Source organism: Hirundo rustica, chromosome 22, assembly GCF_015227805.2.
Source record: "Hirundo rustica isolate bHirRus1 chromosome 22, bHirRus1.pri.v3, whole genome shotgun sequence".
Lineage (NCBI taxonomy): Eukaryota > Metazoa > Chordata > Aves > Passeriformes > Hirundinidae > Hirundo > Hirundo rustica.
The window spans coordinates 778,664-804,757 of NC_053471.1; the positions used below are offsets into that span (position 1 = coordinate 778,664).

Below are 26,094 nucleotides of genomic sequence, written 5' to 3' on the forward strand. Positions count from 1 at the left end.
GTGCCCTGGGGCACTGTGCCAGCAGGCACTGTCCCCCAACATCCCGCATCCCACAGAGGTGATCATTCCAGCCCCTTTCAGCATATCCCACCCCACGGAGGTGGAGAGACCACCAGCATCTCCCACAGTAGAGTTGGGAGGTCTCCTAAGCCCTTCCCCAGGCCTGTGCTGTGCACCCCAAGCGGCCTTATCCCACCCCCTGGAATGGAACATGGCTGAACCTGTGGTTTTCCCTTCCCCAGCAGCAGCAATCCCTGCTAATTGCTCAGGCCCCAGCTTGACGAAGCATTTACAAAACGCACTTGACTCCAGCCCAACTTGGCAAGGCAATTAAACACCCTCATAAATCCTCCCGAAGTAAATGAGCCTTAATCGGAGCTCAGGGCTCAGCGCGGCACAGGCCGATTCCCTTCTCCCCTTTCCCAGCCGTGAGGGATCACAAAATCTGGCGGCTGCACTGTGCTTCCCACACTCCTGTGCCTGGCCCTGCTCCAGTATCCCTGTACCTCCCCAGCAGGGTCACCTGTGTCCTGAGGGTTCTCGCTGCTCCCTGGGGCAGGAGCCAGCTTGGAATGGGCCTGGGGGTGGCACCTCCTCCCGAGGCTGGTGGCAGATCCAAGGGGATGTCTGCTCTCTGCTAGGAGGAAACTACCTCTCCTCCAGGTTAGAATCCCTTGTTGGAGCCTTTTAATTCTTTCCCTCAAGACTGCTTAGAGTCCCTCATGCCTCCCGTGGTCCCTCCAGGATGGAAGTTCTTCCCGTGGAACTTCTACCCGTGGAAGTGGAACAAAGGAGTCTCTCAGTGCCCAGAGCTACAGGAAGTTCTGCAGAAAGAGAAAATTCTGAGCACCTGCCATAGTGGAAGGTGTCCCTACCCATGGCAGGAGGTGAAGTGGGATGAGCTTTGAACCAGGCTGGTTTTCGAAACCAGGCTGGGATTCTCTGGAAATTGGTTTGGAGACAGAGGGGGTCTGCAAGGAGTTGCAACACCTTGTCAAGCTCAACCAGCTCCCCAGGAGCAGGTGTCCACCACCCCAGCCCTTCCCTGTGTCCCTCTCCTATCCCTCCATGGGATCTCCCTCACCAAACTGGCAAGCAAAGCCAGGAAACCAGTAAGAAACACACCTGAGCTTGTCTTGGCTCCTGGACAACTACCATGAGGCTGTGAGAAGGCTGTTTGCTTATTCCCAACCTGGCCAATAAATGATTTATTCAGTGTGTTTGTGGTGCTTTTGTTTCTCACCCTGGTGCTGTTACTCTCTGAAAAGTTACAGAGGTGGAGCAGCACATGAAGACTAACTCAGACCAAAATGTTTATTTTCCAAACAGTTTGAGACAGCCAGGGATGCACCTGGAAAGAGACAGGAGCAGGAAGGATCAAGGGCTTGTGACGCTGATCCAGGAACCTGGATAAGAGAGAACCTGGCCAAACACCTGGGTCAGGCAGAGCCAGTTTTTATGTGGTGTGGGAAAACTGGGCATTAATTAACTCCAGCAGGTGACCGATGGTTTCTAGAGAGTCTTGCTGGGGCAGCTGCTTGGCCAGGTCAAAGGCTTTCATCCCCAGCTCCCGGGCCTGGAATGGGACAGAAGAAACACCCAGGAATTGTCAGGAATCTGGCTTTTCTCATGGCGTAGTTAAATACCTGCTGAGGCTCAGTGCTGGAGCAGCTTGGAGCAGATCCAGGCTCCCTTTTTGAGGTGACCTGTACAAGCTGCTTTACAAGAGAGCCTAAAGCTGCCAGCAGATCCCATATTTAGGATCCAGTGGTGCAGACAGGAGATTACTGACCCCAGACCCCTGTGCTGGACATCATCTCCTGTTTAACACAGTTCCTCTGAACAATCCCAAAGCTATGTCAGGGGAAAAAACCCCAGTTGTACAGACTCTCAACTAAATCCTTAATTTATCTTAATAAGAAAGTATATAATTTCCCTTGGTAATTCTTCCAGGGATTAGACACTCTCACAGTTATAAAGCTTTGTCCTTTTCCTTTTTCAAACAACTTCAATTTTGTTTTTGTCTCCCAAACACTCCCAAGTTGTGGCTTTCTATAATACGATTAAGAGACCATTAATATTTCAATACAGTATTTTTCACCACCTGTATTTTCACTCCTCAAAACCCAGGCTGAAGAAACTCAGGGTTTTGAGCTCTGATCCCAAACAGAGGGGCCTGATTTCCAGATGGTTTCTACTCAGCACTTCCTCAAAATCAATTTTTGGTAAAGCACGGAAGTTATCAGTCACCCATGAATTTTTAAGCCATAAAGATACAGGAATGCAGATTCCAAACTGGACTTACAGACTCAATTAGACTGAACCTTGAACTCAGGGGAGTCTGGCTCAAGGATGTCTGTGAGCTCCAGGTCTTGCTCTGTGTAATTCCTGAGCTCAGGTCTAAAGGCAGCTACACCGCCAGGAATAGCCCAGAATAAGGATAAAGCCAGAAAATGTGGATAACTGCAGGATCCACTGGCCTGGCAGAGAGGAAAACATATCCACCACAATTGTCAGCCTTGCAGGTGAGAAAATCATGGAATAGTTTGGCTTGCAAGAGACTTTAAAGCTGATCTCATGTCCCATGGCAGGGACATCTTCTACAAGACCAGGTTGCTCCAAGTCCCGTCCAACTTGGACACTTCAGGGATGGGACAGCCACAGCTTCTCTGGGCAACCTGTGCCAGGGCCTCACCACCTCCACAGGGAAGGATTTCCCCACAATATCCCACCTAAGCCCTTGGTTTGAGAGCTGTGAGGCACTCTGTCCTTGGTCACCTGTGGCCGCAGGAGAGGTGCAGGGGAACAAGAGGACCAGGAGATAGGATGATCCCCAGAGCAAATGGCCAGTTCTCCTGAACCCTTTCAGACACAACCTACCTTGGCTAAATCCAGGCCCAGGTAGTGGATCATGGCCAAGGCATGCAGGACTCGGACTGTTTCCTTGGGATGCTGCAGTGGTCCCTGTTCTCGGACCTTCAGCACTGCCCACAGCACCCGTGTTCCTTCCTCGCGCTGAGCTTTGGCTGCGTGGAGAAAGAAATTATCCTGATGGATGGATTTGTGCAAGAGAATAGATTCAAAACTGCCCAACTGGCTCTTCTAGACAGCAAAGCATTTCTACTGCAAACATCAACATGGTCTGTGGGTGGGAAGGCCCTGATACATAGGGCCCAGAGAAACTGTGGCTGCCCCTGGATCCCTGGAAGTGTCCAAGGCCAGGCTGGATTGGGTTTGGAGCAACCTGTGATAGTGGAAGGTGTCCCTGCCCATGGCAGGGGGGTGGAATTAGGTGAAAGTCAAGGTCCTTCCCACCCAAACCAGTCTGGGTGTCTATGATCCCAGCTTCATGCAAATTCCATGCCCATGAACAGGACTCTTTTCATTCAGCCAATGTTTGTGTTGATCAGCCTTCAGAGAGGATGTGGAGCCACAATAGTTGCAGGAAAAGAACTATTTTTCTACTCCTGTCACACCAAAGATGGTCTCCTGTAGCCCTGCCTTAGTGCTCTTTCTACTCTGGGAACTCCTGATGCAGGTAGGGCCAGGAAATAGGATTCACAGAAATGTTTCTCTTATAATCACAGAAACCCAGACTGCTTTGGGTTGGAAGAGATCTTAAAGACTATTTCCTTCCAACCCCTGGTCATGGGCAGGGACACCTTCCACTAGACCAGGTTGCTCCAAGCCCTGTCCAACCTGACTTTGAACATTCCAGGGAGAAAAATTTTTACTCCCTTTCCTGACAATGTCCTTTTTAGCACAGATGGTAGAAAGGAGCCAAGAACCAGAGTCTGATCTGGTTTCAGGGGAGCCTGCGGTAGTACCAGGGGCACACTGCTGCTTTTTGCACCTTTATGTGCCAATGAGAGCCTCCCCAGCCTTTCTCCCAAGAGTACTCTCCCAATTAATACATTCAATTATCTGTACAGGCTATTCCATCATGTCCTGCCCCTCCAGGAGGGAGCTGTAACCCTGCCTAAGTGAGCTGAAAAGTCACATCCATTATTAAAGGGAGACAAAGGAGCTGCAGAGAAATGAGAATGTCCAAGTATCAAATTGTACCAGAGGAGGTTTACTTGAAATATTAAGAAGAATTTTTTTTCATGGAAAGGCATATAAAGCATTGGAACAGGCTGCCTAGGCAGATGGTGGAGTCACCATGCCTGGAAGTGTTCAGAAAACACGTGGATGTGGCATTTGGGATGTGGGTTAGTGGTGAACAGGACAGTGCTGGAGGAACAGCTGGACCTGATGCTTTTAAAGGTTCTTTCTAACCCAAAAGATTCCATGAGTCCGTGAATCAAATCTTGCCTTGCTCCAGTCAGTGCCAAGGGAGCTGTGAAACGGAGAATGCAAGTAGCAAGGGCAAAGCTGGGTTTCCTCGGAACACCCTCATTCCTGAAGCAGCCTGTGGCAATCTGCCAAGCACTGACATCCAGAATACTTGGCATTGCCATTAAATTCAGCCTCTGGAAACACCATGCCAACCCAAACACTGCCAACAAAATGTGTAGGGTGCAGGGACTCTTTAACCCTCCACTTCCCAAAGGTTTTGGAGCAAGAGCAGCTCTTACTCATCCCGTCCTCTATGCCTTCCTCATCCTCGGAGAACGGTGATGCTTCTGTCTGGGCCTGGAGGACCTGCTGGTGCCCTTGAAGGAAGCTCAGCAGCCAGTCATGCCAGAGGCTGCTCACCTGGCAGGAAGCACAGGAATTATTTCACTCCGGCGAATCCCTGGTATTCAGTTGTTCTCCAAACAATGTCCCTGCACGGCCCGTCCCCTCTGCATGCCTGCAGGTCACTGAGCTGGGCTGGATGTTCCCAGAGAGATTGCACTGCTCCTCTCCCATACAGCCCCTCACTTCTCCAGTTTGCTTCTCCAGCTGATTAGGGATTTTCACCTAACTTGAACAAATCTAACCAAAATATTCACCAAAAGCTAGTACAGTTGAAGTTTGGGGCAGGATTTTGCAGCTCCCAGCACCTTAGTTCCACAGAAATTGATTTAAATAAATAAAAGTTCATTTTTTTTCAGTTATTATATACTAATATTTTTCAGTTATTAAATCAATTACATAATTATTACTTTCCTTGCTTGATCAATCCATTCTGAAAATCTTTTATCGGTGTGGCATTTCACTGATCCCCAGTGTAAATTTTAGGTTGTTTGTTTGTATCCCACTCTTCCCTGGATTTAGGAACCCCTCAGAGACCCTCTGTACTGGTGGAACTTTAACCCCTGGCACAGGAAATTTGGTAGCAAAGCTGGGTTTAACAAGGTTTGGCTGCCCAGAGGACAGTTTATTAAGACTTTTGAACTGATTACAGGATAATATCTCATGGTTTTAAGTCAGATAATTATTTATGTATGAAAAGGGTTTCCGGGATTGATCCTAAAAGGCAACACTGACACTTGATATGGTCATCATCCCATTGAAAGGAAATGGAAAAAACTTTGGAAAGAGCACCAAAAAAAGCTGAGAAAAACTCAGAGGATGATTTTTGGTTCTACCAACCTCAGTATAGAGTGAGTTTGCTGCATCCATTTTATTCTGGTGGAAGAAGATGTTGGCCATGTTTAAGTACCCTCCAGAGACCTCAACAGATTTTAGTCCAAACTCAGCAGTAGCCAGGTAAACCTGAAATCAATATCAAACAAAAAATAAAGCCCAGAAGGTTGATGTTCATGTAAAACCTGGGAAGTCTTTCATTGTGGATTAATAATATTGCAAATGATTTTTTAAAAAATTATATGTAAATTATGCCTGGTAGTGATTGGAAAATGTCGTACTTAAAATCTGGTTTTTGGGGGTTATGTAAAGGAATGATGTACTAAAACCTCTGTTTGGGGATTATCCATAGGAATGAGGCACTAACAAGCTGTATTTTGGGGGTTATGCACAGGGATGAGGTATTAAGCTGTATTTTGGGGGTTATGTAAAGGAATAAGATATAAAAACTCTGTATTTTGGGGTTATCCATGGGAATGAGGTAATAAAGAATTGTATTTTGGGGTTTATCCATAGGATCCATAGGAATATACCTAGTTCACAGAGTTTATCCATAGGAACATACTAAAAACCTGTATTTTGGGGTTGACCTGTGGGAATGCAACACCCTAAATCCCCCCTGACTGGGGCAGAAGCACCTGCTTAGTTCATTCTCTAAAGTCCAGTCCCACCTCTCCCCCTCTCCCTGTGCCACCCATCCCTCCCACCTCTCCCAAAGCCCATCCTGCTGCTTTCCCAGCCCCCAGACAAGCCCGTTCTTCCCCTGGAGCCACGGAGGAGCAGTGGGAAGGCAGCGGAGCATTCCAGCTATTCTGAGCTGGCGTGTGACTCTCAGCAGATCCCAGACATGCAGCCAAGGTCCAGGCAGGTCCTGAACTTGTTAAGAGTTAAAAACTCCTTACCTGCTGCCCTTTCAGGCACCACATTAAGGGAATGTTAAAAAAAACCAAAAACCCAACCAACCAACCAACCAAACAAAAAAACCCAACAGCAACAACAAAAGGATTTTGGGAATCTCCAAAGACTTTTGGCAGATTCTTTTGTTGGATTCTCAAATGCCCAAAAGGCTACTAGACTAAGCAGAGACAGGGTTGTGTGTTATAACACAAAAGGTCTAACTCTTCCCTCTTTATATCATTTACACCCACACAAAGCCACTATCAAATTCCACAGAAGTGGGTATACTTCACTCAGCACTGGATAAATTTAGTCTACATGAGACAGAAATAGGATGTGGAGAAGTTCATCTGGCTTTGGAGGATCAAATGACAGTCAAAGCATCCTCAGGAACAGAGCTGGCAACGTAACAAACGGTTTACATGGCTAAAGGGGTGGAATTGGAGAAAACGTCATTGAACCAGATATTGAAATAGGGAAATAAGGCATTAATTAAATAATGAGTGACAGGGCTCAGAAAGTATTAAGCCAAAATGTAAATTATCTGTGGAACAAAAGGCAACTCCATCACTTTGGGGCAAGAATGTCTGGGGATCTCAGCACTGTGAAGAAGCTGATGGAGAAATTTATAGGAAGAAGCCGTAAAGACAAGGAATGTGATGAACATATGAGGAGTGGCTGAGGGAGGCTCAGCCTCGAGAAGAGTCTCAGGGGGGACTTTCTGGCTCTCCACAACTCCCTGACAGGAGGGTGCAGCATGGGGGAGGTTGGGCTCTGCTCCCAGGGAACTAGGGACAGGACAAGAGGAAAAGAGTCTCAAGTTGTTGTGCCAGGGGAGGTTCAAGGTAGGATATTGAGAAAAAATCTTCATGGGAAGGGTGTTCAAGTATTGGAACAGGCTGTTCAGAGCAGTGGTGGAATCACCATCCATGGAGGTGTTCGAAAAACGTGTGGATGTGGCACTTTGAGACATGGGTTAGGGGTGGACTTGACAGTGCTGGGGGAATGGTTGGATGTGATGATCATGGAGGGCTTTTCCAACAGTAGTGATTCCATGATTCTTTGTCACTTCAAGGGAATAGGGATTATTGGTAAAACACGTCTTTTGCTCACACGTGGATCCACAGGTGTCTCAGATCTATCCATTTCAGGTGTCTGTGATGTGAACCCTCTCAGTATCCCAAATCTGCCTGTTGGCATTTCCATATCAATCTGGGAGGAGAGAAGGAATTAAAAGGGAAGTGTTCCTTGTTCCTGTATTCCAAGGGACTTACTTCATTGGCCAGGTGATACAAAGCCTGGTCCAGGTTTCCTTCAGCAATAGAGAAAAGTCCCAGACCACGGTGTAACTTAGATTGAAGAGCAGCACTGCAGTCTGGGGTTTGGAGGATGATCCACTGGGCTTGGGAGAGATACTTGGCTGCCTGTTGGAGATGGCCAGTGCCTGGAATGACATACAGGGATAATCGGGGAAACAAGGAGGACAAGGAGCATTTTTTAATCTAGAAATTCAGAGAATACTGCTGGCTGTCCCTTCAGGGTAGCTTGATATGGAGACTCAGTTTGGGGATTCCCCACTTCTTTCGCAAGTGCTTCTGAGTTGTCCAGGTGTCTGAAGTCTCATTTACAGACAGGCGAATGTGTAGAGAGCTCCAAAAGGAGCCAGAAATCACAGAATTCCAGACTGATTTGGATTGGAAGGGACATTCAGTCTCATCTAGTTCCACCTCCTGCCATGACCAGGGACATCTTCCTCTATCCCAGGTTGCTCCAAGCCCCATCCAACCTGGCCTTGGACACTGCCAGGGGTCTAGGGGCAGCAACAGCTTCTCTGAGCAACCTGTGCCAGGGCCTAACTACCCCCATGAGCCAGGAATTCCTTCCCAATATCCCATCTGACCCTGCCTTCTGGCAGTGGGAAATTATTCGTCCTTGTCCTGGCACTCCAGACCCTTGTCCCAAGTCCCTCTCCAGCTCTTTTGGAGTCCCTTTAGGCACTGAAAGGTTCTCTGAGATCTCCCTGCAGCCTTCTCCTCTCCAGGTGAACACCCCAGCTCTCCCAGCCTGGTTCCGTGGCAGAGGATACATTGCACACAATCGCTCTGGAACACGTGGCCTAAACAGGTTCGCTCCAGACAGGCACTGATGACTCTCACCTTATCACACTGGAATTACTCACAGCATTTTTTCTCTCTGCTCTCATCACACCATTTACGACAACCCCTGAGCCAGCTCCGTTGTGCCAGCATAGCACTGTGTGTGCTCCTAGAATAGCAGTGATTTACAGGGATTTCTCTTGCAGGAAGAGCAGCTCCCATGCCCTCATTTGCCATGTTTTCCAAACCACACAATGAGAAAAAGCTCTGCTCAGGCAGAGCAAGATTTGTGAATGAACTGGGGAGTTCTTTGGGTGTTAATGGTCTCTGAAATGTTTGCTGGTTCCCTGAGATAAGAGCACAACCAACCACCCTCTGGAATTTAATATTTTGGAGAGTCATCAGAGACCATGAGACCACGGAGGTGAAGAAGAGACTTTCATACAGCTTCTCCTGTGGGAATTGGTGGAGAGGGAGAAAACATTTCATTTGATTTCATTGATCTCCTGAGTGCTGAGAGATCCTTTTCCCCAGAGCCACAGAAAAGGGGTGTGAGGGGGGTGTGTGTGTGGGATGGCTCAAATCTCTGCAGTGCCCTGGAGGCAGAGCAGGGCCCAGAGCTGCTCCTTTCCAGTTAAATGGCAAAAGAAAACAAGAAACCTGACCCAGGAGGCCTTGCCCTTGCCAGCATTCCCATGTTGACAATGCTCACCCGTGGAGGCCTCAGCCAGGAGCAGATAAATGGGCACGAGCTGCGCGGAGCCAGAGCCGAACACTCGGGAGCTGAAGCGCAGTGCTTGCAGCGCTGCAGGAATTGCTTCCAGCGGCTTCCCTGCCCACACAAATCCCTGGGCTGTGCTCAACGCCAAAGCAATGAGGGATTCCTGCAGGGAAACAGAGCAGGGGCAGAGTGAGAAGAGACAGGGAGAAGAGAAATCACAGAACCCCACAATGGTTTGGGTTGGAGGAACATTAAAGCCCATCTCATCACATCACCTGCCATGGGACACATTTCACTAGACCAGGTGGTTACAGATGCTCAGGCTCTTTATAAAATCAGTTTTCGAATTATAAAGCAGCAATTGTAATGTAGTTTGTGGCTGTAATTAATAGACAGATATTAAAGCTGTCATATTAGAGTGTATTAGAGGCTGGCTTCATTCCTGCTTTGAGCAGGAACAGCTTTGGACATCCTCGTAGGTCACATGGTGCCTTCCCAGACGAAGAATCCTTTACGCCTCCAGACAAGGTCTCATAAGGCTGCAGCAATAAAAGCTGTGAAGCACAGAAAATGATCATCACAAGACCAGAAAGGAGATTAGAGCCAGGGGCTCTGGCGTGACTCAGAGCCAGCCAAGCCCCATGGTGCCAGCGTGGCGCAGCTCCAACTGCTGTGGAGACATGGCCAGAGAGTGAGGAGAGAGCTCCTCACTGGGAACTGCAGCTTCATCCCACCCTCTCCTGGTTGGTCCAGGGCTGGGATTTTATGTGCAGAGTCTGAAAACTGGTCAAAATCAGAATGTGTTACATTCAGCAAATCCATCGCCAACTGGGGCTGGTGGTGCAGCAGCTTCCGCAGTGTTTGGGTTTGTCAGAATCCGGAACTTTTCCTGTACTTATCCATGCATAGCTGCTCCCTGCCTTTTGCGGTTCCTACCAGTCCACACCATTTGGCCTCTCCACCATTAGCAGCAGCTGATGTAATCCCCAGTTCCACAAACAGACCTCCATCCCAATGCCTGCTCCTTGCCAGGAGCTGTGCACACTGTGCCCTTACAGGGATGCTAAGGAAAAAGCACCAGGATCCTTGCAGAATGACAGAATCCCAGAAAGGTTTGGCTTGGGAGAGTTCTTAAAACTCATCTTTTCCACCCCCTGTCATGGGAAGGGATATGTTCCACTACACCAGGTTGCTCAGAGCCCCATCCTTCAGCTTTTCCTAGCAGTGGTGAAGCAGGAAAACTGCCTGGGAATCAGTGGTGCCACAGGAGAGTGCAGCAGTGGGACACAGAAAACACCAGTTCACCCCTTTATCACACTCTGCCTCCAGCTGGAGCTGAGCTGGGCAGACACACCAATTCTCAGAGCTACTGGAGGCCAGTGAGCCTTGGCATTTTGTTGAGCTTGAACTTCTTGGAGTGTGGCAGAATTGTGCCATGGGTGAAGGAGCAATTCTGGGACAGAGAGATCCAGGACAGCCTGTGAGTGTTTCCCAGAGATCCTGGCTGAGGTAAAGAGACACCTTTCTGGATAAATGAGATCACCAAAGAACACAGCCCAGAGCAACAGCCCCTGCTCCAGTGAGAAGAGCCAAGAGCCAGAAGACACAGAACCCATTCCTGAGCTACCAGAATATTGAGAGGGGAAAGGCAGATTTTCCCAGAGAAGCTGTGGCATCCCTGGAAGTGTCCAAGGCCAGGTTGGATGGGGCTTGAAGCAACGTGGGATAGTGGAAGGTGTCCCTGCCCTTGTCAGTGGTGAACTGAGGTGGACTTTAAGGTCTCTTCCACCCCAAACCAGTTTAGGATTCTACGAAACAAGGATGTCCAAAGCTTTGGGGAGCTGTATCTGGGGAGTAGGTGGTGCCCAGGAGAAAACCAGCACATGCTTGGGGCAGCAGCAAGAAAAGCTGGTATTTCTCAGGCTTCTTCTGTTTGTGCCAGTCTGGTGCAACCAGTGCGTAGGCATTGCCCAGATTGGCATCTGGGCGGTGCTGGAGATCGGGATCATTCTTTTTTTACTTCTTGTCAATGTTATCATCACTGCTTTCCATGGTCTGAAACACCTGCAGAGAGGACAAATCTGGGGGTTGGACTCTGGCACAGCTTCCAGGAGGAGAAGGAAGGGCAGGAGGCAAGAGGAGCCCTGGAGCAGTGAATATTTCCAACCACAGTTCCAAGCCTTGGAGGATGGTTCTCTTTGGCCCTGAAAAGCCCTGGGGGAATGGTTCCTTTTGGCCCTGCCCTGGTTTCCCCCTCATCCTTGGCCCTATCACTTTGGGCTCTTTCCAGGTGTGTTACAATTTGAGGTTTCTCTGAAGATGCCCCCCACAGGTTTTGGGGTTTGAGGGGACTGAGGACCCCAGGTCTGCTCCAGGTGGGAGCAGGGGGTTGGGAACACAGGGTCCAGTGCCACATCCATTATTCACTCTCAGGCACCAAAATCGATGGTGTGTCTGAAAAAATGAGGATTTTAGGAAGAGGGAAGGCTCCAGTGAGCTGGAGCTGAACCTGCAGCTAGACCAGTGCTGGGGCTGGCTGGGCTGGATCTTTTCCCATGCCCAGGAGCTGTGGGGAGCTGACATCATGCAGGCAGGTGAGGCTCTTCTCCAAACAGAAACTTGGAGCTCTGTCAGTTTGGAGGTGCTGTCTGCCGGCACCCCGCTGGCTATGTTGACAGAAGCAGATTTCTATCAATAAACTTTGGAGCACAGACAAGGAATGAAACTCATAAAATCTCCTGGCTCCCAGCTCCCTGCTCCTTGAGCCACAGGGCATTTGGATGTGCCCAGATTTCCCTGTGTCCTGACTGGGGCTGGAGCTCTGTGTTTTCTAAACAAACACAGGGCAGGAGTGGGTGAAGTACAGCAGAAATGTTCAAAACGCAGCAAATCCAAGGCAGGCTTTGGGTAGAAGGTTTTCTCTCTGGTTACCATGAGACTATAGAGCTTTTCCCTCAACTCCAAAGGCCTTTCTTGCATAGAATCTCAGACTGGCTTGGCTTGAAGGAACCCTAAGGCTCACCTCATTCCACCCTGCTGCCAGTGGCAGAGACACTTTCCACTATCCCAGGTTGCTCCAAACCCCACCCATCCTGGCCTTGGACACTTCCAGGGATGGGGCAGCCACCTCTTCTCTGGGCAACCTGTGCCAGAGCCTCCCCACCCTAACAGGGAAGAACTTTTTAAGCAATTTTGTTTGATCTGGAATAGGAATGTGATGCAGCCAGTGAGACAAGGCAATAACTGATCTCCCCCTCTCCCAATATCTCTGAGCCAGCCCAGGCCCAACCTGGCTGCTCCAAATCCTGCTGGACACAAAGGAACTTTCCCTCTCACTGGGAAAGCCAGCAGGTAACGGAAGGATTTCCACTGTCTCCCTCCTTTCTTTGGAGAGAAGGAAAGCAAAGCACAGACCATTCTCAAAATCTATTTTATTTAAATAGGCTGGAGACAAAGATCAAAGAGCAGATGATGTTAAGGATTGTTAAGGAGCTTATAAAAATCACCACTTCAAAAAATCCCCAGTTTTCACTCCCTGCCTTGCCCATAGAGACATTCCCAGCCCAGACTGCAGCTCCAGGTTGCTGTTTGCTAAGCCAGTGTGAATCCCAATCAAGAGTGACTTTCTCTCCACCAGCCCCATCTTCCTGCTGTCTTTTCCTTCACCTAATTAAACCAGCAGATTAACTTCCAGCTAATGAAGGAGCACTTCCCTCAGCTGGCAGCCACGTGGCCTGTTGGAATGTATGGGGATAATTTTAGTTGCAATAAAGTCAGTGATGTAATCAGTGTCAACATCAGTGTTCAATAGCAGGGGAGTTTCTTGGAACAGCTTCAAGCACTTCTGGATGCAAAATCCTGCCACACCCCCATGACACCCATTTTAACCTTCCTTACAGGTTTTATAAAGAACAACTTAAATAGAATCTGGAACTAAGGAAATTTTGCATTTTCCCTTTGGGACACACTGGCCTGACACACCTTCTGTGGACTTTGCTCAACAGTCTCACCTAGGATTTTCAGCCAGACAGGAGTTTCCAAATCAGCCTGTGATGTCATTGCCCAATTCTTGTATAACCGAAAGGAATCTGCTGTCCAAAGACCGTCACAAGCTGTCACCAAGCAGGACTTTTGCCTTTGGACTTCATCTTTCTGGAAGCTCCCAAGAAAGGTGACAGCAATGATATGGTCACCAAAGCCCCACAATTGGGCCAGAAACACCTTAAAAATAATAATTCATGTAAATTTCAAAAATTTGAGGAATGTTCTCCTCACCAGCACCATTGAATTGTTCCAAGCCCACTGTGTACTGCCCCATTAGTCTGTGTCTGGGAGTTATTATAGAGGGAAAATGTATTTCCATAGGAAGGATTTTCAGGAGCAGATGCACCTGGGTGGGTTATTTTAGCAACAATGTAGAACAGCAGCTTCTGCCACTCCATAAACAGAAAAAATTAGTTAGAAACCACTGGGGCTGGAAAGGAGCTGCACATCTCCTGAGGCCTGATGGAAATAAAAGGCTGCACTTAGTGGGAAGGGGTGTTCCAAGATGGCCAGGAAAACAAAAGGAGAGGACTTGGTCTCTTTGCCCCTTTGCTCTGGGAAAGGGGATACCCTCCCATCAAATGGCCTGGAAGAAGCAAATGCCAGCTGGATCCCAGACTAACCAGGCGATGGACCAACCCCCTGGCAAGGTCGGAAATCCAGGATTGCTGCTGCTTGAGGAAGTTCAGGACACCAAGGAAAAGGCTGGAGGCTCAAGAATGACAAAGAGGATGCTTCCACTCCCCTTATTTTTGAGAGTTTGTTTAAAAAAAAGCAAAACAGCACAACAAAAAAACAACCCAAAGCTCTGCAACCAACTCCCAAATCAACCAAGGAAGTGCCATCCTCTTCCTTGGGAGCACCCAGAGGGAGGAATTCTAAAGAGGTGGATCCTGTGAAGGCAAAAGCCCTGCTTGGTTTTAGGCAAGAAATTCCATTCAATTTTAAAGTAACTGGGCAGTGACAGCCCAGGTTGCTTTGGAGACTCCTGTGTGTCTGAAAAGTCCAGGTGAGTTCAGTCTGTCCCTGGTGTGTTCCACCATGTAAAGCCAGGGTAGGAAGAGGAGCTGGAATTCCTTCCCTGGAAGCACTTTGAAGTTGTGCTTGTTCCTCTGCACCCACCTGCCTCTTCAGTAGCTGCTCCTTGCCATGTTTTCTGTCTTTTTCAGAATGGAAACAGGGCTGTGGCCCAAGGACTGGAGTGAGCAGGTGGCAGATATGGCTGTGGATGCTGACCCAGTCGGTTTTCTGGTGGGAGACATCACTGGCAAAAGGAGGGGAGAAGGATACTGGTATTTGTTGGGATATTATGTAAGGCAAGATTATTCCCTGCTGTCTTTCAGGACTTTCTCCACAACAATTCCCCAGAGCCCCTGGGTTGCTTACAGGGTGTCCAATACATGGTATTTCCAAATGTTTCCATTTCACAGCTGTGTCCTGCCACATCCCCAAAGTTCTCTGTGTTAAAATCCTTATTTAAATCACTCCCTGAACTCCTGATACAGCTAAGTTTCAACAAATCCCTGGATTCCAACCCTGGAAAAACAAAACCCACAAACCAACCCACCCCAGGTCATTGTGAGAAGAGAGAATGTTCTGGAACTCAGTGACTGCTCTGAGGACGTGAGGGATGTTTGTGTGACACTCCAGATCTCCCTACTCTGCTCCCTGCCTGATGCAGGAGCTGCTGGAAGGCAGCAGGAGCATTCCAGGTGAATGTGCCTGCTTCAGTTCCTGCTGTCCTGCCGCCTGAGCTCCAACCTGGGCCCTCTCCATGTTCCCAGGCTCCATCGTGCATTTGGTCCCTGCCTGCTGAGCTTTGTCCCAGATCTCATCCCTGTGTCCTGGGCTTTGTGAGGCTTGTCCCTATGTACCGAGCTTCATCCCAGGAACAATCCTTGCCTCTTGCCTGTGTCCGAGGCCATACCCCAGGGTTTGTCCCTGTCTCTCTGCCCTTGTTCTGGACCTGTTCCTGCCTCCTACGTTTCATCCTGGGCTTTCTCTACGTGTCCTAAGCCTCGCCCTGTGGCTGGCTCCCACTTCCTGGGCCTCACCCTGAGCCTTCTTCCCATACTCTGTGCCTCATCCCTAGGCCTCGTGTTCTGAGCCTTTTTGTGGGACAAACCCTGCCTCTCGTCCTGTCCTAAATCTGTTCCTGCCTCCTCCTTCCTGGGCCTCATCCTGAATATCAAGCCTTATCCCAAGCTTTCTGCCTGGGCTTCGAGCCTCACCCTGGAGTTAATCCCTGCCTCCTGCCCTGTCCCCGTGCTCCAGGCCCCATCCTGCCCGCTGGGCCTCGCCCCAGGGTCTCTCACCAGTAGTAGGTGAGGCGGCAGCCGGGGCAACGCAGCGGGGCCGTTCGGGCCCCGCACAGCTCGCAACGCGGGGGCCCCGCCATGGCCGGCCCTGAACCCTTGACGCGTCCCCGGTTGCCGGGGTGACACTTCCGGTGAGCCGAGATACGTCACTTCCGATAAGCGCCAAAGCCGGCGCTGGCGTTCCGTTGCCGGGACAACGCTTCCGGTACAGGGAAGGTGACGCACGTGATTTCCGGCGGACCGTGCGGGCCGGTCATGGCGGCAGCGCCGGAGAAGAAGGGCAAGGACGAGGACAACGACTTGGATGCGGCGGCGACCGAGGGCCGGGTGCGGGCTTGGGCGGAGGCGCAGGCGGCACGCGGGCGGCGCGTGGCTCTGGTGACGTCGGGCGGGACGCAGGTGCCGCTGGAGGCGCGCGCCGTGCGCTTCCTGGAGAACTTCAGCAGCGGCCGGCGCGGGGCCGCCTCTGCCGAGCAGCTGGTGCGGGCGGGGTACGGCGTGTGCTTCCTGCACCGCGCCCGTTCCGCCTTCCCCTGGGCCCGCGCCCTGCCGCCGCACGGGCCCGCCTTGCTCGACGCGCTCCGCCTCACGCCGGGGCCGCCGCCCGGCGTGGCCGCCGACCCCGCCGCTCTGCCCGCGCTGCTGCCCGCGCTCCGCGAGTACCAGCGCGCCACCGAGGCGGGCGCGCTGCTCGCCATCGAGTTCACCGGGCTCGTTGAGTACCTGGCTCTGCTGCGTGCGGCTGCCCGAGCCCTGGCGCCCCTCGGTACGGGGGGAGCCCGGGTGTGAGGGGACGCGGGAAACCGGGGAGACCCAGGAATGAGGGACAGGGTGGCCACCGGTTCGTGGGACACAATGCAAGAGTGAATGAAGCCCCCGGGGGTATATCCAGTCTGATAGAGCCCAGGAATGAGGGAACAGGGTGGTCCTGTGCAAAGGTTCAGGATGGGAACAGATGAGACTCTCATGGGGGTCTCCAGTGTGAGGGGACTGGTGTACCAAGAACGAGGGGATGTGATGGTTGTGGGGGTAGGTCTAGGGGTCCCCGGCATGGGGTAGATGATAGAACCCCCTTGTGGTGGCCCCACGGTCCAGGTATGAGGTGATCCCGGGGCCTGTGGGGCTCTGACATGAGGGGACAAGGGGGTCCCCATGCCTGGAGGGCTCCTGCGCCCTGGCATGAAGGTTTGGGCTGTCCCTGGAGGCTGTTGGGGCTGGGGAGGATGGGACAAGACAGTCCCCAGTGGAGAACACTGTATCTGAGGGGACGCCAGGGCAGGGTCAGTGCTGCCCTGCTCAGGATTGTGCTGGGGGATCCTAAGGGTGGCCCTGGTCTCCCCTGTTTGGTGTGTGTGGGTGGCAGCTCGGCTAGCTCTGGTGTGACAGGGACGGGCCATGGCAGTGGGGGACAGCAGTCATGTTCCCACAGGCTCCAGTGTCATGTTCTACCTGGCAGCTGCTGTGTCGGATTTCTACATCCCTGTCTCCGAGATGCCAGAGCACAAGATCCAGTCCTCGGAGGGGCCCTTGCAGGTGAGACCTCCTGTGCATGGCCCCCTCTGCCACGCCCCTCAGCCATCCCCTCTTTGCTTCCAGGGTCCTTCTCCTGACAACTGGCTGTGGATGAAACCTGGGAAAGGTGGAAAGCTGCAAAGCAGCATCTCATGTATGTTGTCAGAGGAATTGGGAGGGTGATGTCCCAGAGGGACAGAACCCTGTGGAAATCCTGAAGTTGCATTTTTTTATTGTTATCTTGCACCAAGGGGCCCAGGTCAGGGGGCAGGGCAGGATCAGCCCTGCTCTCCTTTGATCCAGGTTTATTTTTAGGGTGGGATGAGGGAGTGAGTGGTGCCATGGGTTATCTGCAGGGAGGTCAGTGGAGCAGCTTCAACATGTCTCAGTTGTGGTGTGGTTGAAGAGGGGCCCCTAAAGTGCCTCCTGCTCTTCTGGCTTTGTCCTTTAAAGCTGCCTGTGCTTCCATGGAGATGAGGAGAGGGTGGGTCTCAGAGAGCTGAAGTGCTCCAAGAATAGCTCCTAGAGTACTTGAGTTGCTGCCTTTTGTCTCGAGAGAGGCTTTGGAGAAGGGTCTGGAGTGCTAGGACAAGGGGGGATGGTTTCAAACTGACAGAATAGATTTAGATTGGATATTGGGAAGAAATTCTTCCCTGTGAGGGTGGTGAGGCCCTGGCACAGGGTGCCCAGAGAAGCTGTAGCTGCCTCATCTCTGGGAGCATCCAAGGCCAGGTTGGGTGGGACTTGGAGCAACCTGGGATAGTGGAAGGTGTCCAAGCCCATGGCAGGGGATGGAATGAGATGAGCTTTAGGATCCCTCCCAACCCCAAACTATTCCATGGCTCTGGGATCCATCTTGCTTGTGTGATTGACAGTCCAACACTGCAGCACTGAGGTCCCTCTCAGCAGTGGGAGCAGGTGGCTCTGGAATTCTTTATGTAACAAGTACCAAATTTATTTAATTAATTACTTTCTAAGAAGTTGCTGGGCTTCATTCTTTATTGTTAGCATTGGAAATATGAGACCTGGCATGATTCCCAGTGATGGATCCAGAGGTTGGGAAGCTGGAGAAAAAAATCTCCTGCTGTTTTTCCCCATGCTTTAGCACTTTTATGCCTTATGCATGTTAAGGAGATGATGGAAGGGAAGGTGAAGATGGGATAAACTACCTGGATTCTGAAGAGCTGAAAACTCAGATTTATGCAGTAATAATGCTTTTTAAAATCTTCTCTCCTCATGTTTATATTCCCCCAGTGTGGTTCGCTCTGAGAATGCAGTGTTCCTGTGGCCCAACCTCGGAACCCCCTGACCATGAGCAGGATGACATGGATCATTTAATTTAAATTTAGTGTCATTCAAACCTTGTTTGGTGAGAGCTGCCTGAACACTTCCTGATGTAAATGGAATATGAAACAAAGCTGGAATTTCCCTCTTTCCCATCTCATCTCTTATTAAAACTCCCTGTAATGTTTTTACTGATTTTTTCTTTATGTTTCCTCACTGCAGATCACAATGAAGTTGGTGCCAAAAATGTTGTCACCCCTGGTCAGAGACTGGGCCCCTGAGGCCTTTGTGATTTCCTTCAAATTGGAGACAGATCCCCAGATCCTTCTGGATAAATCTCGGCAGGCTCTGGAGAAATACCGGCACCAGGTGGTGGTGGCCAATGTCCTGGAATCCCGGAGAACCTCTGTCATCATTGTCACCAGGGACTCACAGACTCCCTTATCCTTGTCTGACGAGGAAATAGCACAAGGCATGGAAATAGAGGAGAAGATTGTGAGTTACCTCCAGGGCCAGCACATGGCCTTTATAGAGAGAAAAGGCTGAGGAGCAGCTCAGAGGAAACAAGGGAATTGTGCTGCAGAGGGAGTGGGACAGGAGCGATTGCCTGTCCGGGTAAATAAAGCAATCCCCACAGAACAGTGAGGAGGATCGTCCAACACTGTCACTTTTCTACAGCTTGGCCATGGCTGTTGTGGCTTTGTGAAAGAGAAATACATGGAAGTGAAACCATTCCAGAAGATATTTGTCCTAGTGTCTAAAGGAGGAAAGGAGCTTGTTTCTGTCCTGTGGGCTAGGAGAACTGGGAGGGCAAGAAATGATGAAGGTCTCTGTATATAAAGTATTTCTTGAATCTTCTTCTTTGAAGTGTCTTTTAAAAGGGCTGGAGGAAGGAATGGGGCTTTGCAGGAAAGATGTGCTGGTTTTATGACTGGAGTGGGGAATCATCTGGTGTTGAGAGTGGATGGTGAAACCAGGGTAGCAAAAAGGAGAATGAGGTGACAGTGGCTTAGGGGGAGCAGCTTTTGTGCCAGGAGAGATCCTGGGAGAAATCCCATGTTCCTACATTTGAGGTGCTGCAGCAGTGTCCCTAAAGCAGCTGTCTCAAAGGTTTTCCTTCCATCCCAGCTATTTGAAGGTTGCTTTGTTTCATATTCCATTGACACCAGAAAGTTTCCCAAGGCAGTGTTTGGGCAGCTTTCACCAAATAAGACTCAAGTGTCACTGCAGAGCTCTGTGAACAGAGGCCAGGCCGCATTTGGCACAGACCACAGAGGATGGATCCAAGCTTGAGGCCAAGGTTGGAGAAGGGGAGTGGGCACTGAAGGGGATGGTGTCCTGGGAAGGGAATGGAGCTGAGGAAGGGTCTGGAGCCCCAGGAGCAGCTGAGGGAGCTGGAAAAGGGGCTTGGTCTGGAGAAAAGGAGCCTCAGGGGGACCTTGTGGCTCTGCACAGCTCCCTGACAGGAGAGGGCGGGTGGGCAGGGTTTTGTTCTGCTCTCAGGGAACAAGGGAGAGGATGAGGAAACAGCCTCAGGCTGTACCAGGAGAGGTCCAAGGTTGGATATTGGGAAAATTGTTAATGGAAAGGTGTTCAAGTATTGGCACAGGCTGCCCAGGGCAGTGGCAGAGTCACCATCCCTTGAAATGTTCAAAAAAAGTGTGGATGTGGCACTTGGGGACAGGGTTTAGGGTAAACATGGCAGTGCTGGGGGAGTGGTTGGACTCAATGATCTTGGAGGGCTTTTCTAGGCTTAGTGATCCCATGATTCTCTGACAGCAAAAGGGGTGGCAGTGATTGACCCTGGAAGGGAAAGATTCTTCTTTACTGTGTGAATTTAGGACTGGAATGTTCCTGGTTTCATCTAAACCCTCTTCTGATGATTACCAGCTTCAAAGTGTGTGTTCCTCATGCCTGGAAGAAACTTAACGGCATCTCTCCTGTCCACTGTGTGTCTGCTCATGGGCTGTCCTCAAATTCACTGGGATCCTGGAAGGAAGGACAACAGCACATGGGATTGCTGGAAACATTTCCAGAGGCAAGACTGCTCTAGGTAAAACCACAGAGTGTTCAGGATGCAGCAGTGATTTTGTAATAACACCAATCCTCTGAAAGTGAGGGGTGCTTGGCAAACAAGATAAATCCAGTAGAGCAAGAAAAGAGCACGAGGATGGGATCAATGGATCCCATCAATGAGGGAAGAAGTCCATGTTGGTCAGAGGGGAGAGATCCAGCTCATAACTGGGTCAGGAGAAGGAACTCACAACTTCTCTGTGGCCAGGACTGATAAAGAGGGTGAATAAGCTCCAAGGATTGCCCGTCTTCATCTCCTGGTATACAATTGATGGGAATGTCAAGTCTGGGATTTCCCTTGTGTTTGGAGCCTCTGGACAGCATGGATGGGCCAGCAGGGATGAGAATATAAAAACTTTTGTAAGTTGAACATGCCCTTGCAGGAGTGTTGGGACAAAGGTTTGGAGAAATGCCACCAACACTGTCCTCAGAGTGTCCTGGAATTTCTCAGAGGTGGTTGGGAAGGAGAGGAATAATCGGAGCTTTTTGAGGAACAGACTGGGGCAGTGGGCTTAGGGAATCTTGGGGCTTCATTGGACTTGGGAACACACTGGGGGCTTCCAGCATTGTGTCTGCCCCTATTTGTAAAGTGCCAGTTGGGGAGATTCCCTAAGCTCAAACTGAGCCACAGCCATCCTGATCCCATGTCAGGGATGCACCTGTTCCAAGTGGGGGGTTAAACCAAGCTCAGAAGTGCTCCCACACTGGCAGCATTTGGACACCAGCACTCTGGGGATGGTGGTTGTGGTGCCTAATTTGGAAGTGGCTCTTGCAAGTACAGAATCTGTCCGTTGCTGTCTGAGGATCCTAGAGGACTCAGTGGAAGGTCCTTGCTGGACTCTGCCGTGTCCCTCTTCTCCATGTCCTGGTCTTCTCCTTTCTCTACCATCCCCCTGTGCAGTGTCTTCAGCCAGTGAGTCAGTTCTGCAGGATGGATCTACTTAGTGTGGTTGCTCAATCTCATGGAGTCATTTTTGGGTTTCAAGGGGCTTTAAAGCTCATCTCATTACAGCTTCCACTAGCTGAGGTTGCTCCAAGCCTTGTCCAACCTTTCCTGGAACACATCCAGGATGGGGTAGCCACAGCTTCTCTGGACAGCCCATGCCAGGGAAGAGTTTCTTCCCAATATCCCATCTAACTGTGCCCTCTGGCAGTGAGAAACCATCCCGTCCTGTCCTGTCACTCCGTGTCCTTGTCCAAAGTCCATTTACAGCTCTCTTAGAGTCCCTTGTAGGAACCGGCATGGGGTCTCTAAGGTCTTCCTAAAGCCTCCTCTTGGCTTGGCTCCATGTACTTGCCCTCTTCCCCATCAGGTCGGGCAGATTCACCTGGGGTTCAGAAGAAAATCGGGAAAACTTTTGGCCCCTTTTGTTGACCCAGCGGTGACCCTGGCGGGAACGGCGCTGCGCCCGCTGTCGGCCACCAGGGGGCATCACGGAGCGAGGAGGGGGCGTGGCGGCAGCGCGGCCTCCCCACCCCACGTGACATCCAGGGGCGTGGCCTCACGCGGTCCATTCGCGGCACTGCTGATGGGGGCGCGGCCTGTCGCCATGGCGCCGGGGATCCGTCCCGCCGCATGGACGCGGTCGCCGCCGCCCCGGTGGGTGTCCGCGACCGGTCTGGTGGTATCGGGGGCGGGTTATATCCCCGGGACCAGCCCAGGGTGGGGTTCGGGGTATTGGTTGTATCCCCGGCATCGGCCGGCCCGGGGGGCATTTCGGGTGGTCGGCTGTACCCCCAGGAGCGGCCCGAGGGGTTCGGGGTACCCGCGGCCTCCCCGTCTCTCACGGCTCCTCTCGCTGCCCCGCAGGCGGAGGCCCCGGTGCCGGCGGACGCCATCCAGCGCTGGCTGCGGGCGGAGGGCGCCGACCCTGCCGCACCAGCCGAGGAGCAGCTGGATCTGGCCTGGCGGCTTCTGCTGCGAGCGGAGACCCGGCTGGGCCAGCTGGAGCGGCGGCAGGCCCAGGATATGAGAGACGTAAGGGCCGGAGAGCGGGCCCGGCTGGGGCCTGTCCAGGGAAGGGAACGGAGCTGGGGACGGGGCTGGGACGCCTGGAGCAGCTGAGGGAGCTGGGAAAAGGGCTCAGCCTGGAGAAAAGGAGGCTCGAGGGGACCTTCTGCCTCTCCGCAACGCCCTGACAGGAGGCTGGAGCTGGGAGGGGGCTTGGGCTCTGTTCCCAGGGAACAGGGACAAGACAAGAGGTAATGGCCTCAAGTTCTGCCCGGTGAGATTCAGGTTGGACATGAGGAGAAATTTCTTCACTGAAAAAGCGGTCAGGCATTGGTAGGGGCTGCCCATGGCAGCGGTGGGGTCCCCATCCCTGGAGGTGTCTGAAGAATGACTGGACGTTGCATGCAGTGCTCTGGTCTGGTGACAAGATAGTGTTTTGTCACAGGATGGACACTTGGGAGCCTTTTCCAACCGTAGAGGTTCTGGGATACCCCCGGGGTTAACCCACCCAGGCCTGTATCCGTTGATCCACCCTCTGCAGCAGCAGGTTCAGGTGTGTCATTGCCACACTGCTGCTCTCGGTATCTTGGGGTTTATGTCCCCATTCCTCATACTGGGCATCAAAAAGCACCTGGTGAGTCCAGCAGTTCCCCCAGAGGCATGGTCAAAAGCTCCTCACATCCCAGCACCCTTAATAGCTGCATGACCTCCTAATCTCCCAGTCAAGGCTTTGCCATTCCCAGGTGTTCAAAAGGCATAAGACATATTGTCCTGCAAATATTTGAGGTTATCCTGTAAACATGATGAGGTGGAGAACTTTTTATGCTGCTGGCTCACTGGAGGCACTGGCAGACATGGGAATAACTGGATTTTCTTTATTCCAGGTGGAAAGCTATGTGGGCCATGTCCGTACCCTGACGAAAGAATGGGATGCCATTGCCTCTGAGTATGAGAAGGAGAATGAGCAGCTCAGGTTGGGGCTGGCACAGCTACAGCTGCAGCAGGGTAATCCCTTCCCTCTGGAGTATGGGCCCCGGGATTGCATTGGCAGGTGTTTGGGTCTGGAAAGCTGCTTGGAGAGCTGAGCAGAATTTTTTGGGGAGTTGTCAGGGAGCTCTCGTGGAGTTCTCAGTGGTTTGTTGTTTGAGAAGTTGCTAAAAGTGTTAATGAGCTGTTCAAACAGATTTGTAATTGATTTAGAGGTTCTTGCCTGCTTTTGCTGCTGTTATTCAGGGAGTTTGGCAGGTTCTCTATGTAGCTCTGTTGTTGCACAAAGCATCTTCCAGAGGCTGTTTCAAGACCAGAACTGATGGTGCTCTTTGGTTTTCAGCTCTAAATTATCTGTTGCTCCCCCCAAGTCAGTGAATTTGCTCTTGACTTTGGTTTACACAAACTCCACATTTTTTTAAGCAATGTGAGGGCCTGGAATTGTTTGTTCTGGCAATTCAAAAATTGGGTGCTCATTGTCGTGGAATTCCAGGATGGTTTTGGTTGCAAGAGACCTTAAAGCTCTTCCAGTTCCACCCCCAGTCATGGGCAGGGACACCTTCTGCTAGACCAAGTTGCTCTGAGCCCCCTCAGAGCTTCAGTAATTTTGTTTAAATAAATGATTTAACTTATTTAACTTCAAGTCATTTATTTTCAAACTCTAGGGTCACTTTTGTTAGGTTTAATTCTTGATTTTCTTCAGTCTTCTGTTGCTCTTTCAGTGGTCCTCATAGCCCATGACACCATTAACTGCTTTTGTTAGCTGTATTGTTTTGGTCCTAAGATAAAATTGGGGGTGATAGCAAAACTTAGAGTTTCTTTGTGATTCAGGCTTTGGGGCAGCAAATACAGGAGTTTGGGGAAATTTTTGAACATTGGTTGGGTTTTCAGGGAGCACACCTGGTGGTGTGACTTTCCAAAGAGTTACTTACCTAAAAATTTGATTTCTCTGGGCACTTAAAGCTGTGGTTTGTGGTGAAAAGGCTGCTTACAAAGGTTAAAATGAATAATTAGCTTTTTGGAGTCTCGCTGTGGCACAAAACTCTGTTCTTGCTTCTCTCCCTTCCCACAAGGTGGCAGAAGAAAGACAGAATGTCCCCAAAGCTGGAATGGGGTAATTTGGTAATTTCTTCCGGGTGGCTCTGCTCCTCTGGGCTTTCTCCATTTCTTAGGGATTCCTCAGGCTCTTGAGCAGTGTGTACCTGTGGACTGGAAGCTGAAATCCTTGACCATGCACCAACATGGACAGACATAAATATCACATTCCTATTGATGCAAATAATGGATTGCTCCTGTCAGAACTGACAAAGCCACTAATTTAAGGAGATTTTCCCTCTCTCTCACACACACAGATGCCATTTATCAAGATATTTTTTTTGCTGGTTGCCATACAGTTGTTCCCAGTGTGTTGTCCCTGAATGAGTTGTGTGGCTTTGCTACTGTAGAGTGTTTCTGGAGGGAGGTTTTTTGGGATGTCACTCAGATTTTGAGGACTTGTTGACTCACTGCTGGCATTGGCTGCTGTCCTGGGATGTGTGTGGATAATTTAACAATCTAGAAGCTCTGCTCCCTCTGGGCTGTCACCTGCAGGGAGAGGTGCCAGTCCTGAGATGTTTTGGGTCCTCGTAGGGGACTTTATTGAGTAACTGGTCCTTTTATCCAGGTTTGTTCAGCTGGAGCAGAGGAGCTGAGGGTCACCTGAAGGCAGAGCTCATCCCAGGCTGCAGTACCTCTGGAGGAGGATTTTATCTCTGCTCTCTTTTCATCTTTCTCTCAGGGAAAGGACATGAGGGAACGGCTGGAGTTGTGTCAGGGAAGGGTTGGGTTGGATGTCAGGAAAAGGTTCTTCCCCAGAGGGTGCTGGCACTGCCCAGGCTCCCCAGGGAATGGGCACAGCCCCGAGGCTGCCAGAGCTTCAGGAGCATTTGGACACTGCTCCCAGGGATGCCCAGGGTGGGATTGTTGGGGTGTCCTGTGCAGGGCCAGGGGTTGGACTGGGTGATCCTTGTGGGTCCCTTTCAGCTCAAGATATTCTGTGATTCCATGGTTCTAGGTCAGCCTCTTCAAAAATGAAATCTCCCAGGCTATCTCTATAGTATGGAGTGGCTGGATATGCCTGTGCTGGAGATGCTGCAGAATCCCAAAAGCTTCTCTTGGGCTCCTCCAAGACTTTAACGTGTCCCTGCTGCAGGGTTCTTATGCTGCATCCCTGTGTCTGTTCCCCAGGCTTCTGCTTTTCATCAGAGTTCTTGGAATCATGGGAATGTTTAGGTTGGGAAAGCCCTCTAGGGCCATCAAATCTAACCATTCTCCCAGCACTGTCAGGTCCACCCCATGCACCACATCCACACATTTTTTGAACAATGCCAGGAGTGGTAACTCTACTGCTTCTCTGGGCAGTTGTGCTAGTGCCTGACCAACCTTTCAATGACCATCCAACCCAAACCTCCCCTGGAAAATCTTGAGGCTGTTTCCTCTTGTCCTGTCCCTTGTTCTCTGGGAGCAGAGGCTGACCCCCAACTGGCTGCGCTCTTTTGTCAGGGAGTTGTGGGGAGCCAGAAGGTCCCCCTTGAGCCTCCTTTTCTCCAGGCTGACACCTCCCAGCTCCTTCAGCTGCTCCGCATAGAATTTGTGCTCCAGGTCTTGATCCCCCTGTTATTTTTGCAGGATACCCGGGTGTCTCAGCTGGCATAGGAT

At 50.9% G+C, this 26,094-nt stretch overlaps 3 protein-coding genes across 6 annotated transcripts in view; 2 read left to right on the forward strand and 1 right to left on the reverse strand.

Annotated features, from left to right (window-relative positions):
• Positions 1-1,332: 1,332 nt before the first annotated feature.
• ZMYND12 (zinc finger MYND-type containing 12) lies at positions 1,333-15,672 on the reverse strand. The gene is made up of 8 exons (XM_040084683.2): positions 15,588-15,672; positions 14,395-14,536; positions 9,220-9,391; positions 7,686-7,855; positions 5,521-5,643; positions 4,578-4,698; positions 2,881-3,026; positions 1,333-1,576 (listed from the first exon to the last, which is right to left on the reverse strand). The coding sequence occupies exons 1-8, from the start codon at positions 15,668-15,670 to the stop codon at positions 1,457-1,459; spliced, it is 1,077 nt and encodes a 358-aa protein (XP_039940617.1). The 5' UTR covers positions 15,671-15,672; the 3' UTR covers positions 1,333-1,456.
• Positions 15,673-15,813: 141 nt separating this feature from the next.
• Positions 15,814-19,245, forward strand: PPCS (phosphopantothenoylcysteine synthetase). Of its 4 annotated transcripts, none has more exons than XM_040084325.1 (3): positions 15,814-16,356; positions 17,020-17,123; positions 18,609-19,245. In XM_040084325.1, exons 1-3 carry the CDS (start codon positions 15,846-15,848, stop codon positions 18,930-18,932), a joined length of 939 nt encoding a protein of 312 aa, XP_039940259.1. In that variant the 5' UTR covers positions 15,814-15,845; the 3' UTR covers positions 18,933-19,245. The 4 variants fall into 4 exon arrangements, with proteins under 4 accessions (XP_039940259.1, XP_039940260.1, XP_039940262.1 ...); XM_040084326.2 differs by having other exon boundaries at positions 15,848-15,917; XM_040084328.2 differs by having other exon boundaries at positions 16,251-16,356; positions 17,047-17,123.
• A 2,754-nt stretch (positions 19,246-21,999) lies between these two features.
• CCDC30 (coiled-coil domain containing 30) overlaps positions 22,000-26,094 on the forward strand; it is a 46,151-nt gene continuing 42,056 nt past the window's right edge. Inside the window, exons 1-2 of the mRNA XM_040084319.1 lie at positions 22,000-22,059; positions 23,295-23,415. Of these exons, the coding sequence (XP_039940253.1) occupies positions 22,036-22,059; positions 23,295-23,415 (145 nt within the window). The 5' untranslated portion in view covers positions 22,000-22,035. The remainder of the gene's footprint in view (positions 22,060-23,294; positions 23,416-26,094) is intronic.

Excerpts from the sequence above, each read along its gene's own strand:
- ZMYND12 (XM_040084683.2), bottom strand. The coding sequence starts at position 15,670 with ATGGCGGGGCCCCCGCGTTGCGAGCTGTGCGGGGCCCGAACGGCCCCG. Across the intron at positions 14,537-15,587 it reads TGCCGCCTCACCTACTACTG|TGATGTCTCCCACCAGAAAA; the intron begins GTGAGAGACCCT and ends TCCTTTTGCCAG. Across the intron at positions 5,644-7,685 it reads TGTATCACCTGGCCAATGAA|GTTTACCTGGCTACTGCTGA; the intron begins GTAAGTCCCTTG and ends TATTGATTTCAG.
- PPCS (XM_040084325.1), top strand. The coding sequence starts at position 15,846 with ATGGCGGCAGCGCCGGAGAAGAAGGGCAAGGACGAGGACAACGACTTG. Across the intron at positions 16,357-17,019 it reads CCGAGCCCTGGCGCCCCTCG|GCTCCAGTGTCATGTTCTAC; the intron begins GTACGGGGGGAG and ends ATGTTCCCACAG. Across the intron at positions 17,124-18,608 it reads CCTCGGAGGGGCCCTTGCAG|ATCACAATGAAGTTGGTGCC; the intron begins GTGAGACCTCCT and ends TCCTCACTGCAG.